Genomic DNA, 14,921 nt, shown 5'->3' with positions numbered 1-14,921 from the left:
AGCGTGTTTATTTCTTTATAATATTGATAAAGTTCTCCATTATGTTTTTATATGTTACACAGAGATTTTAATAGGTATTAGTAACCCAGTTCTGGCAGCTTGAACGAAACAGATGTCAGTACTATAGTTTTATGGTTTTCTGCTCATTCAAAGAATTTAATATAAACTAGGATACTGTATTTTAAAGATAATTTTGTAAAATCCAAATAAGCATTACAGATCTTTATTGGCAAGGGTTTAAACAACATTTTCAATGCTTGTTCATTAAATAAACACATGGATGCAAATTTCAGATAGAGAAATGAGGATTTATTTAATATTTAAGAAAAGTGTGCTATTTGAGTTTTGTGCTTATGTCATTTCGCTGCGCATTTGTGGCGCAAACTGCCATTACTTCAGCACAACACCCACCTGAAACATAGAATACACAGTATCAGTTAATTAAATCACTTTTCCTTCAAAAGAACGAAGAAGAAAAAGAAATTTAAACTATCACAGAATGTTTGATTACCTTGTCTGGGGATATTTCAGGGCATCTCCAGTTGTAGAGGTAATACTGTTTGTGTACCTCTCCCATTCTGAACTTAAGTGGCTCCAAAAAAGCTTTATTATCCATTACATCCATTGCAGAGAACACATCAAACCCCCTCTGAACAGACAAACGGACAGCACAATAAGTCATGAGACCAGAACAAACTATTAAACAATTAAAAGAACCATAATGACTCTATAGGCCAGGGTAGTTTGGATGTGACAGATGGGCAGTAAATATCCTCATACGAGGCACAATCGATATATTCAGCTGTATTGTGTTGATATGTCCTTTGACTTACTGCTTTACAGATGATAAGGGTGTCCTCCATTAGCTGCAGCAGAGGGGTGGCTTTACTGATGCAGTAGAGAACACAGGCTGCCTTCAGCCCTTTATGCACAGGGTGGTTCAGAGCCGTAGAGGGAAGAGTGTAGAAACTCACCATGTCAGTTATTGTACCGGTCATGCTCTGCATAGAGACATATGAGTGGCATTAATGCATCACATGACAGCTACCATAGATGTCTGAATGAGAGAGTTGAAAGGTCCTTTTCATCATACTGACCTCCACAACATATGTGTCAATCACGCCATCTTGAGGCAGAAGCCAGTGCTCAACATCCTCCAGGGTCAGAACAGGAGAGAGATGAAAAGCCTTTAGATGTTCTCTCAGAAGGGCCTGAACCACTAGCAAATCCTGCGCAGTCATGGGGCGAAGGCCAGTAGTTTTTGTTGTCTGTTGTAATAGAAAATAATGAGAGAGATTATTAGTGTAGTTAAAAGATGTACATACTTTCTCTCACATCTTCAAAAGGACTCCAAAGACTCCAAAGTTCGCGTGCGCACGAGCGTTATAGCGTCATAAATACAAATGTGGAAATATGGATGATGTATATATCATTTATGTTGTAGTTTGACATGTTTTGAAGTGTATATTTTAGCAAAAATCTCAAGCAAGGTGCTATTAAAGACAAGACTTAGAGGCATATTTCAGTCACAATTCAAATAATTGTATTAACTTTGAATATAGGCCTACTTTTAATAAACTTTGTATTTGTATGTGTATTGATAAAAAATAAACAACAGGCTAATAATCTTCTGCTACTGAGATGAAGGAAACATTTTTTTAAAGAAGTAAAGTTCACAAGATTGCTATTTATCTTGATCAAACTGTTCCGTCATCAGCTCTTCATCAGTTCCGCACTGCAGAATAAAATAGTCATCCTCTGCTGCAGTTGTACGGATTCTTAACGCATTTATTGCAACTACATTTCATCTTTTTCTCATCAAACAACCAGATTAACGAATGGTTCGACACAACCCGTACCGAAGAGCCTAGACAGGTCTTTCTTCTGTATAGATATACTGTATACAGGGTAAATGACGACTGTTGGTCTACCATAATAATAAATTAAGATATAAATCAATATAATTCGTTGTAAATTAAATATTTTAAACAATAGCTACAAAAAGGTAATAATTGACTGTATAGTCCTAACGTTCATGCATGAACTGTCCTTCAGACTTACTGTCTAACAACCAGAGAACAGAGAACATCAGAGATATTAAAATACATACTCTTCTGAGTTTTATGATGTAGGCCTTTTTTTATTAAAATTTATCGGCCTATTAGGGTTGGGCGATGTCCCCTAAATTGGCAGTTGACGATGTTAACAGTAAAACATCGCGATGGACGATGATATCGTCGGGGGGGGGGGATCCTCTTAATGCTACGGAATAGTGCTGACCATCACAAAGAGAGAGAGAGAGAGGGAGAGAGACAGAGAGAGAATGCACATAGTAGCTACTTACATCTACTATGTTTACGGGAATACTCGACTTGGCATTTTGAAAATTTTCTGTGTTTATTTGGCAGTTTAGGCGCGCAACCGAAGACAAAGCGTTTGTCCGTGTTGTGCTCGGAGCGCGCACACAGCATCCGACTTATCGCACTTTTAATATTTCTTTTCAATATAAAGCACATCCTGCTCTTTTCTTTCTCATTCATTCATGTTTTGTTATTAATAACTTTAAACAGAATCGTCAACTGAAATCTGCACGGATTATCAACAATACGACACATTTATAATATAGCCTATAAAGTGTCTGCGGCAAAAGTGAAAGTACCAGCGGTCAGCGGGTGAAATGTTTCGAAATGTCTCTTTGCACAGCAAAGCACCCGTTTCAATAAAAGGATTTATTAAAGTTTATATAGCCTACTTTTACATTTTCGCTGCTGTTCTAAAATGATTTTCGCCATTAACGTTACCTTAAACAAGCTGCAGCTGCTTGAATCCCAGTGCAGGAGCTGTAGGTTACAATTGAATTTACCACAGAAACGTAAGCGGTTAGTTGATTGCTGTGGTGACTCGTGACACTCGCGAACAGCACTGAACACGCACTTTTGCCGGTACAAATTTGGGGGGGGGGCGTGGCATCACGATGGTGGCTCTCCATCGTGATGTCGGTCAGCCATCACGATGGACAATGATATCGTCCATCGGCACAACCCTACGGCCTATAATTTATATCTCAAGGATGCGCGCTTGTGAGTGGCGCACTCAGTCATGTTGAGAGGGAAACACGCATTATATTATTAGGCTAGTCTATTCAGAAATAGTGTAAAAGACCTGTAAATAAAATAAAACATTAACATTAGAAACACTATTAATAACATATAGGCTATGCGTATTTTACTTCCCCATAGCCAAATCCTTAAATGAATGGAATCAGAAAACAACAAGAAATGAAAAATAAGTAACCACTTATAATAATAATAATAATAATAATATTAATAAATGCATAGTAGTCTATAAAAATAGCCCATTTTGCCCTTTATTACAAACAACTTTTAGCCTATTTTAAACGCCAAGCCTAAACGAATTTATTTGAATCGAAACTGAAACTATACCGCAAAGTTGGGTTCGCGCATCTTTCGTTCGGTCCAAAGTTTAATACTGAACAGGAATTAATAATCATTTAATAATGAACCGGCTGTGATGTCAAGTTAATGCCCGAAGTGAACCGATGTTGTTAATAGCGCGATTCGCCGGCGCCATCACTTGAATTTGTTCCTCAGTTGGGGAAATAACTTAATACTTTATCGTTTCATACTCTGTCATTCGAAAGAGTAAAATGTATATTTTTATTTGTGTACATTCAAAATGAATACAAAATGTCATGCCTTTGAAAAAGAAAGAAAACAACATGATGCGGACGTGTAGAACTTTATCCAAGAGCTGTTGTAAAGCCTATAGCCTATAAACAATCTGTTGCAGTAATTTTCTATTATATACAAACGCTGCTTGCAACCATATTGTTAAAAGCGCTATATAAATGAAGGCGACTTCACTTGACCTGACTAGAAATCGAACAATTCAAGCTGTTTATTAAATTTTCTACCTCAGAACGAAAAACGTTTTAGAAATATTGTTTATAAAACGAAAAAGGAACTCTTTTATAATTTTCTACTTTAAATATTAAATAAAAAAAACTATACTGAACGAAAGACACAATGATTCAATTACACTAATTGCAGTTTGAATAAAAAAACAAACCTTTATCTAAAATTTATATTTTTATATTTTATATAAATTTAAAACATTGGCTTTTTCAGACTTTCTTCTGTGAACACAAAAATGTTTTGCAGAATGTTCATTGAACAGTCATCAGCTTTCTTTGTCATCATTCTTTTTTCGATTTCTAGTCAGGTCAAGTCAAGTCGACCTCATTTATATAGCGCTTTTAACAATATGGTTGCAGCTTTTGGATATAGAAAATTACTGTAACAGATTGTTTATAGGCTTTACAAAAGCTCTTGGATAAAGTTCTACACGTCCGCATCATGTTGTTTTCTTTCTTTTTCAAAGGCATGACATTTTGTAGTCATTTTGAATGTACACAAATAAAAATATACATTTTACTGTTTCGAATGACAGAGTATGAAACGATAAAGTATTAAGTTATTTCCCCAACTGAGGAACAAATTCAAGTGATGGCGCCGGCGAATCGCGCTATTAAAGGGTCATGAAACCCCCCTCTTTCAGCTCAAGTCTAGCTCACAATCTTTTTGAAAAATGCAACTTAAATGGGCGTGGTGGCTGTGAGAAGAAGGGAGGGGAGTGGGTGTGGTACGGCAGGGGAGAGGGGAGAGGGGGAAACTGTCATCGCAATGGCCCATGCATATCGACTGTCACTAAAAATCAGTGGTAAAACGTGAGGAAATGCTAAAAAAAAAAAAAAAAAAAAAATATATATATAGCTGGCAAAGTTGAAGTCTAATGAAATACACTGATGCCTTATTTTTGTCCTTTCAAAAGTAACTGAATGCCCTGCTACATTGCCTACATTAAGTCTAATTGTATTTAAAACATATAATGTTTATGTATAATTATGTCATTATAAAATATATATTTGTTTATACACACTATAAAGGCATATATTTGAAAATAATACATTTTCCGCTTAAAAAAAAAAAAACGTTCCGTGGGCTACATAGCCTAGATCTACGCGCCCCCTAAACCCACATAGTAAAGATGGACAGTGACAGAAATTTGCACGCATACGTTCCATACAATTGAGGTATTATCGAAATATCTAAATTTTAATAACAGGTGATTATTTAACAAAAGGCATGTAAAACGGTCAGGGTTACATTTTAGACACACACACACACACACACACACACACACACACACACACACGACACGACACACCTCTGAAGCGATAGAAAATCCTCGGAACCGCATCACTGGCAAGACGAAACCTGCATTGGTGTACAAGGCCGAAGTCCACCATTCTCCCGTTGAATGGTTGCTACACACACATATTTAGATGTGTCCGTGGGTGATGGCCGGAGTCCAGCTCGGGCAGCATCGCGGGGAAAGATGCACTGGAACTTTTGCACCACGAAAACAAACGCGGGTCCCATCATTGCCTCTCTCGTCAGCTACGCGATATCACAGTTTGATATGTCTTGTCTGTCATTGTAAAGTTCCCCGTGGTGTCATGAATAATTAAGAGAAAGTGTCTTCTCATTGGATAAGAAAACTCAGCACATGAATAATTATGAGACACGGATGAGTCATCAAAGTACTATAGTACTCTGCCACGTCACAGCCTGTGACGTGGACACGATGAAGATTTTAAAACCGGAAGACGAAAATAGCGGAAAAAAACTAAATTTTAACCATTTTCCCCCTACTATTAAATCTAACAGATGCTAACATTGTCTTCAGTGGTGTTCAACACACATACCTGTGTTAAAATCTCAGAAAATTTGGCTTAGGGTTTCATGACCCTTTAACAACATCGGTTCACTTCGGGCATTAACTTGACATCACAGCCGGTTCATTGTTAAATGATTATTAATTCCTGTTCAGTATTAAACTTTGGACCGAACGAATTATGCGCGAACCCAACTTTGCGGTATAGTTTCAGTTTCGATTCAAATAAATTCGTTTAGGCTTGGCGTTTAAAATAGGCTAAAAGTTGTTTGTAATAAAAGGAACAATGGGCTATTTTTATAGACTACTATGCATTTATTATTATTATTATTATTATTATTATTATTATTATTATTATAGGTGGTTACTTATTTTTCATTTCTTGTTTTCTGATTCCATTCATTTTAAGGATTTGGCTATGGGGAAGTAAAATACGCATAGCCTATATGTTATTAATAGTGTTTATAATGTTAATGTTGTATTTTATTTAGGTCTTTTACACTATTTCTGAATAGACTAGCCTAATAATATAATGCGTGTTTCCCTCTCAACATGACTGAGTGCGCCACGCACAAGCGCGCATCCTTGAGATATAAATTATAGGCCGATACATTTTAATAAAAAAAGGCCTACATCATAAAACTCAGAAGAGTGTGTATTTTAATATCTCTGATGTTCTCTGTTCTCTGGTTGTTAGACAGTAAATCTGAATGACAGTTCATGCATGAACGTTAGGACTATACAGTCAATTATTATCTTTTTGTAGCTATTGTTTAAAATATTTAATTTACAACGAATTATATTGATTTATATCTTAATTTATTATTATTATTATTATTATTATTATTATTATTTAAAACTTACTGGATGAGGGCGACCATGGTAGGCCAACAGTCGTCATTTACCCTGTATACAGTATATCTATACAGAAGAAAGACCTGTCTAGGCTCTTCGGTACGGGTTGTGTCGAACCATTCGTTAATCTGGGGTGCGTTCTCCGATAACGTTGTCTCTTAGCGCGCTACGAAGACTCAAAAGGTACACCTTAACTACAGGTATACCTTTCCTACGTGTGTTCTCCGAACTATACCTTAGGATGTTGCTTAAGGTAAACCTTCTTAAGTTCGACCTTAGCAGGCGCTGTCCATGGTGGAGGCGCTGAATAGGTTGATATCGATGCCTCGATGATCGATTGTGCGCTCTTTCCTTCACAGCGGTATAGGTAAAGTATTGAGAAAACAATGTTCTTTATAAAGAAGCGTTTTAGAAATAGTACAAACTGCATTTATCGGGGCTCATTGAAATATGTTCATGCAGAAATAAATACGAGTAGGCCTATGTGTTTATAATTTAGCAAGTGTGCAATCCCAAACCCTCACGGCCATAAGTGTGTTAATGTTCTCCACAACGTATGCTGATTATCCACCAGCCATGTAGTTGACATACACTAATTGGCTCCGCGGACGGCGCCGTCTTTGATTTAAAACAAGTACTCGCTGTCTCGCTGCCATAGCTATAAAGTTTGTGTAAACTCATCTTTCTTTATATAGACTCCTAAGCCTTTTCTGTCAAATGGTTCGCCAGCTGATGTGCCTTAGGATAGTAATTAAAAAAGCTAACAACCATTAGTGTATGGAAACTTTATTAATGAAAACACTTCCATACACTGGGTGTAGGATAACAACTTAAGTATTTTATGTGTAAAATTTTAAAGTAAAGTAAAAATGTAATTTTAATACTAAATCAGATTTTATAATGTTCATATAACATTTTCTATGTGTAATTAAACTGCGATGTAAAAAAGCTTTTTGCGTAGTGGTGGCCACTAGCGGTATGAACCGTCAGCAGCGATAAGGTATAGCTAAGAGCGCTCCAGACCAACCTTACGAACGTATGACTTACAGAAGGTATACTTAACTAAGAAGGTTTCGGAAACCACGTATTAACGATAAGGTACTTCTTAAGGTACAACTTAAGAACGACGTAGCGTTAAGGTAGTTTCGGAGAACGCACCCCAGGTTGTTTGATGAGAAAAAGATGAAATGTAGTTGCAATAAATGCGTTAAGAATCCGTACAACTGCAGCAGAGGATGACTATTTTATTCTGCAGTGCGGAACTGAGGAAGAGCTGATGACGGAACAGTTTGATCAAGATAAATAGCAATCTTGTGAACTTTACTTCTTTAAAAAAATGTTTCCTTCATCTCAGTAGCAGAAGATTATTAGCCTGTTGTTTATTTTTTATCAATACACATACAAATACAAAGTTTATTAAAAGTAGGCCTATATTCAAAGTTAATACAATTATTTGAATTGTGACTAAAATATGCCTCTAAGTCTTGTCTTTAATAGCACCTTGCTTGAGATTTTTGCTAAAATATACACTTCAAAACATGTCAAACAACAACATAAATGATATATACATCATCCATATTTCCACATTTGTATTAATGACGCTATAACGCAAACCGAAAGTTTCTCGTGCCCACGCGAAAGTTTCTCGTGCGCACGCGATAGTTTCTCCGTACGTAAGCCCCTGAGGGGACCTGTGCAAAAAATAATAATAATATAGACTTTCGCGTGCGCACGAGAAACTTTCGCGTGCGCACGAGGAACTATTGCGTGCGCACGAGAAACTTTCACGTGCTCACGCGTTGCAATTTCCGGTTTACGTTATAGCATCATTAATACAAATGTGGAAATATGGATGATGTATGTATCATTTATGTATGTATTACATTGCCAACATGGGGGAAACAAAATATTAACATAAAAAAGTACAAAATATTAAAGGGATAGTTAACATAAAAGGGATAGTTAACTTAAAGGGATAGTTGTGTTCCGAGGAACACAAAAGATGTTACGCAGAATATTAGGCATTGGCAGCCTCAGTATCCATTTACAACCATTGTATGAAAAATATGAAAGCAAATGATGACAAAGAAAGCTGATGACTGTTCAATGAACATTCTGCAAAACATTTTTGTGTTCACAGAAGAAAGTCTGAAAAAGACAGAATGTTTTAAATTTATATAAAATATAAAAATATACATTTTAGATAAAGGTTTTAATTTTTTTATTCAAACTGCAATTAGTAGTGTAATTGAATCAGTGTGTCTTTCGTTCAGTATAGTTTTTTTATTTAATATTTAAAGTAGAAAATTAGAAAAGAGTTCCTTTTTCGTTTTATAAACAATATTTCTAAAACGTTTTTCGTTCTGAGGTTGAAAATTTAATAAACAGCTTGAATTTTTCGATTTCTAGTCAAGTCAAGTGAAGTCACCTTCATTTATATAGCGCTTTTAACAATATGGTTGCAAAGCAGCTTTTGCATATAATAGAAAATTACTGTAACAGATTGTTTATAGGCTTTACAACAGCTCTTGGATAAAGTTCTACACGTCCGCATCATGTTGTTTTCTTTCTTTTTCAAAGGCATGACATTTTGTAGTCACTTTGAATGTACACAAATAAAGATATATATATATATATATATATATACTACTGTTTCGAATGACAGAGTATGAAACGATAAAGTATTAAGTTATTTCCCCAACTGAGGAACAAATCCAAGTGATGGCGCCGGCGAATCGCGCTATTAACAACATCGGTTCACTTCTGGCATTAACTTGACATCACAGCCGGTTCATTATTAAATGATTATTAATTCCTGTTCAGTATTAAACTTTGGACCGAACGAAAGATGCGCAAACCCAACTTTGCGGTATAGTTTCAGTTTCGATTCAAATAAATTCGTTTAGGCTTGGCGTTTAAAATAGGCTAAAGGTTGTTTGTAATAAAGGGCACAATGGGCTATTTTTATAGACTAGGCTACTATGTATTTTTTTATTTTATTTTTTTATTATAAGTGGTTACTTACTTTTCATTTCTTGTTGTTTTCTGATATCATTCATTTAAGGATTTGACTATGGGGAAGTAAAATACGCATAACCTATATGTTATTAATAGTGTTTATAATGTTAATGTTGTATTTTATTTACAGGTCTTTTACACTATTTCTGAATATAGACTAGCCTAATAATATAATGCGTGTTTCCCTCTCAACATGACTCAGTGCGCCACGCACAAGCGCGCATCCTTGAGATATAAATTATAGCCCGATACATTTTAATAAAAAAGGCCTACATCAGAAGAGTATGTATTTTAATATCTCTGATGTTCTCTGTTCTCTGGTTGTTAGAGAGTAAGTCTGAATGACAGTTCATGCATGAACGTTAGGACTATACAGTCAATTATTACCTTTTTGTATTGTTTAAAATATTTAATTTAAAACGAATTATATTGATTTATATCTTAATTTATTATTATTATTATTATTATTTTTATTATTTTAAACTTGCTGGACGAGGGCGACCATGCCCACTGCGCATAGACAGGTCGAAACGACGTATTTTCTACGTCGTTTTTGCACGTCCAATTTTGCTCCCCTTGAAGGTGCAGACTGTGACGCCAGATGACGTCTTTTTCCGACGTCTTCCGCACGTCTAATGTTGACGTCCGTCCAAAGTTCGTTTGTGGGAAGAAGGAAGGAGACGGGGTTGGCTTGCTGTGGATCGTGTGTTTTATTAGATACTGTGCGTCTTTTCCAAACAATAATCGCGCCCAGTGCGCTCAATCAAAACGCGCTCAAAGAAAAAAGACACACACACACACACACACACACACACACACACACACACACACACACACACACACACACACACACACACACACACACACACACACACACACACACACACACACACACACACACACACACACACACACACACACACACACACACACACACACACACACACACACACACACACACACACACACACACACACACACACACACACACACACACACACACACACCTTATTCTTGCTTTCCCTGGGAATCGAACTCGTGATCTTAGCATTACAAACGCCAATGCACTACTGTTTGAGCTACAGTAGCACACCTTTGTACGCCTCTCAAGGATGGAGCCCATAGGTTCAGTACACAGCAAAATGACATGACAAACTCTTTTTTTTTTTTAATGGCGTTCATTGCGTTAAAAAAAATAATCATGTAAATTTCCTGCACCTGTCATAGACGTCCAAATGACGTCCAAAAAAAATACCCAGTTCAAAGGTCCAATGTTGAACGTCAATATAGGCTAACGTCCAAGTTGGGTAATCTTTGGACGTCCAAATAGTGGACCTAGTTTGGACGTCGAAAAAAATTACCCAGTTCAAAGGTCCAATGTTGAACGTCAAAATGACGTCCAAGTTGGGTCATGGTTGGACGTCCAAATAGTGGACCTAGTTTGGACGTCGAATAGATTTCCAGAATTGGTCATGGACCGACGGACCCAATATAGACATGATCTGCACGTCTATCCGACGTCCAATGTTTAGTGGGTGGTAGGCCAACAGTCGTCATTTACCCTGTATTTACAGTATATCTATACAGAAGAAAGCCCTGTCTAGGCTCTTCTGTACGGGTTGTGTCGAACCATTCGTTAGTCTGGTTGTTTGATGAGAAAAAGATGAAATGTAGTTGCAATAAAACGCTTTAAGAATCCGTACAACTGCAGCAGAGGATGACTATTTTATTCTGCAGTGCGGAACTGAGGAAGAGCTGATGACGGAACAGTTTGATCAAGATAAATAGCAATCTTGTGAACTTTACTTCTTTAAAAAAAATGTTTCCTTCATCTCAGTAGCAGAATATTATTACTTGTTTATTTTTTTTATCAATACACATACAAATACAAAGTTTATTAAAAGTATATTCAAAGTTAATACAATTATTTGAATTGTGACTAAAATATGTCTCTAAGTCTTGTCTTTAATAGCACCTTGCTTGGGATTTTTGCTAAAATAGACACTTCAAAACATGTCAAACAACAACATAAATGATATATACATCATCCATATTTCCACATTTGTATTAATGACGCTATAACGCAAACCGAAAGTTTCTCGTGCGCACGAGAAACTATCGCGTGCGCACGCGAAAGTCTATATTATTATTTTTTTGCACAGGTCCCCTCAGGGGCTCCGTAGTTTTCAGACAGTTTAGGATTACTATGATTTTTGGAAAGATATTGATACTTCTATTCTTGTTAATCACTGTTTACACCTACTATATGCCTTATAGAGAAATTAATTTCAAATAATTCCATAACATTGTAAAACAATGTACTACTTTAAAAAATACTCAGTGACATAATACATCTATACTCAATGACAATCAGAATTTTAAATTAATTCAGGAATAATTAGCGACTCAGTAGGGCAGTCTGACCTCAGGAAGCCGATTTAGCTTGAGGGCACGCTGCAGGGTCATGTTACGAGTGAGAGAGAAGAAATTCAGCTCAATCAGCTTGCGTGGGTTCAGCGATCTGTGCCAGTACCTTTTAACAACCATAAAGAATAACATAATTTGGTTTTAAACAATACCACAAATAAAACAGTAGCGGTGGTCTGGGGGAGTAAGAGAAACATCCTGACAATTTCCATCATACCGGCAGGTTGCAATAGGCTTTGGTAGGACCGCACTGGTGCTGTAGACTGCTTGAGATATACCCTGCTGATGGACACGTCTGGTGATCTCCTTGATTAAGACTGGTGCCACTCTTTTTGAGCGAAGTTTTTTGTGCACGCAGAGGAAGTTAACTTCCACCATCTTTAGCTCTCTGTGGAGCATCTTTGTCATTTGTATAAACCAAAATTATTAAAATAATTTTAACCAACTGAAAAAAATTCTTCACTTACATGTCAAATACTTTCATAGTAGCAGGAATGGCATTTATGAATCCCACTAGTTTTTGACTGGAGTTTACTCTGATTGCACATTGCCACTGTGATTGCCCTCCAGGGGGGCATAGAGCCCTGCAATAAGTGCAAAAACAGAGAGAAATTATAAGATCAGTTGTTTGTGATCATATTGATGTAACTATTAAGAGATCAAACACACCAGAGCAAGAACTGTGGAGAGTAGTGCAGACGAAGTGTGTTGTCATCCTCCTCCGTGTAGTTTTCATTCAGCAAATCACAAAGTTCTCTCAGCTACAATTACATAGAGAAACATAAGGAGGAAACTAGTTACAGGGTTGAAGATAAAGATAATCGTTTATCTTTTACTGCAGTACCTGTAGTTCCCAACTGGTGCATGGGCAGAAATGCGAAAAATGGAAAGCAGAAATGCAAAAATCTATTTAAGCTTTATCCTATCTGTGCGGCGGTGTCATCAGACTGCTTCTCTTAAAACAGGTATTTTGAGCAGGAGAATGGAGTATACCAAAGAGCAAAAACATAATAAACAGTACCCTTATAAAAAATAAATGTTCTTAATTATATTGAATGTGCACTTACAATACTCTTAAAATCTTAAGATTATATTTTAAAAAGAACGTGTACTTATAGGCCTACACTTTCATATGTTTCTTAAAACACTTAAAGACACTTAACACTTTTACTTTTAAAAAGTCAAATAAAATAAAGGTCAAATTAAAAGTTTTACTTTACAGTACAATTTCAGTACCATAAAAACCTCATTCAGTAATATACTGTCACCATATTTCAAAGACACCAAGTAATTATGAAATTACATATAAAAGTGTACTAAATTTCTTCTTAAGTGAGTCAAAAAAGCACTCTTAATTTCACTGTATACTTTTAAACTAATACATTTTCCTTGAAATTTTAAATAACATGCAACATGTCCGGAAACATTCATTTTGCATATATTCTTTTAAAGTATATTACTTCTGTAATAATTACAGAGATAATATAATATTAATAATGAATAATTAGTAAGTGTTTTGACAAGGGTAGTCCTTATCATTTATTTACTTTTGGTACTTTTAAGTTTAATTTTAATTTTTTACTACATTAGAAAATGAAAAAGAGTACTTAAACTTTTATTTCATCAAGGCATCTATATTTTAGCTAAAGTGTACTTTGTCCATGCCAGGATTTCAATTACATTTTTGTTCACATCTGTTCAATAAATAATTTTTGGACTGTATTAGTTCAAAAAGACCTTTCTCTCACCTGTTCCTGATTGTCCAGGTCGAGCGTGTCCCAAATGAATTCCTGTGGCAGTGAGTACGACTCTTCTCGAACGCTGGGCATCTCTGACTTAATCGGTCCATATGATGTCACTTCCTCATCTAAAAGAGAATGAATGCCATTTGTAGAGATGCACACAGGTAATGTTGTTTCTAACTGTGCACTGTCCATCATACCTATCTTAGGGACTGGCTGGGTATCCCAAAAGCGGTATGTGTGCTTATGAGCCTCCAGTAGACTTTTTGGAGGCCCCTGACCAAAAGAAAACAGGTGCAGGGCTTTTTGAATCTCTTGTTGCTTCTCCTCAGGAAGAGAGTCCAGCTGGAAACAAATTGAAGTTATTTGAAACAGGTAAATATACTCATACATCTCATAAAAAAGATACACATAGACAGACATAGATTATTAGTTACCATTTCGAAAGGGTCCTGTGGCCCCTCTTTAGCCCATGTTTGGTCCTTGTGTTTCTTTGTCTTCTTCTTCTTGCCTTCAGCACCCCTGTTTTCCTCTAAGCTGTTTAAAAGCAGTACATTTCAAAATAAAATAGAATTGAGAGAGAGAGAGAACAATGAATAGATACAGCACTTACAGGCTTTTCTGCTTGGCCATGAAAGTGTTTTCGGGCATTGGAGCAGCCAGTGAAATGATCATTCAGCTCTGTAGTTGTGGGTGTTTGTGCTATAGGAACTTATCTTAATGTGCTGTTAGAGCAGGAGGGAGACACCCAACCTCCAACATGAGTATCTACCAATCAGCTGCCCTCCACACCCTCACACAATGATCACTTATCTTAGCGTAACACTTCAGGCTTGCTTTCAGAGCCACTACTAGTAATGTTTAAACCATTAGATTGCATAATTAAGGGTAATGTGTTAAAATACCTATAAACTTGTTTTCAACTAGATTTAATAGCCTTACTGGGGCAATATATGTTTCCCTTATCAATACTTTTATAAATTGAAAATACTTTGAAAATACTTTTATTGTGTTTTTCTTCATAACAAAATAATATGATTTTAAAGTTTTTTGTAAACTAAAAGGTTTAGTTTGCTATAATTTGTCAAGATGAGTAACATGTACTGCAATTCCAGTGGCTGC

The 14,921-nt window shown here is 36.1% G+C and overlaps 1 protein-coding gene across 2 annotated transcripts; it reads right to left on the bottom strand.

Annotated features, from left to right (window-relative positions):
* Positions 1 to 208: 208 nt before the first annotated feature.
* On the bottom strand, positions 209 to 14,523 carry nmt1b (N-myristoyltransferase 1b). Of its 2 annotated transcripts, XM_081392256.1 has the most exons (12): positions 14,413 to 14,523; positions 14,237 to 14,336; positions 14,000 to 14,144; positions 13,806 to 13,924; positions 12,727 to 12,818; positions 12,525 to 12,641; positions 12,275 to 12,445; positions 12,055 to 12,163; positions 1,098 to 1,268; positions 834 to 1,001; positions 512 to 649; positions 209 to 411 (listed from the first exon to the last, which is right to left on the bottom strand). In XM_081392256.1, exons 1-12 carry the CDS (start codon positions 14,472 to 14,474, stop codon positions 391 to 393), a joined length of 1,413 nt encoding a protein of 470 aa, XP_081248382.1. In that variant the 5' UTR covers positions 14,475 to 14,523; the 3' UTR covers positions 209 to 390. The 2 variants fall into 2 exon arrangements, with proteins under 2 accessions (XP_081248382.1, XP_081248383.1); XM_081392257.1 differs by lacking the exon at positions 12,275 to 12,445.
* Positions 14,524 to 14,921: the final 398 nt, after the last annotated feature.

Source organism: Scardinius erythrophthalmus, assembly GCF_964197995.2.
Source record: "Scardinius erythrophthalmus genome assembly, chromosome: 18".
NCBI classification, from domain to species: Eukaryota; Metazoa; Chordata; class Actinopteri; order Cypriniformes; family Leuciscidae; genus Scardinius; species Scardinius erythrophthalmus.
Note: the sequence above shows the minus strand (reverse complement) of the source record. Positions and strands in the feature narration are given on the sequence as shown.

Coding starts and splice junctions, on each gene's coding strand:
- nmt1b (XM_081392256.1), bottom strand. CDS start 14,474: ATGATCATTTCACTGGCTGCTCCAATGCCCGAAAACACTTTCATGGCC. Junction 14,337..14,412: donor ATGGCCAAGCAGAAAAGCCT/GTAAGTGCTGTA, acceptor GCTTTTAAACAG/CTTAGAGGAAAACAGGGGTG. Junction 12,642..12,726: donor TCTCCACAGTTCTTGCTCTG/GTGTGTTTGATC, acceptor CACTTATTGCAG/GGCTCTATGCCCCCCTGGAG.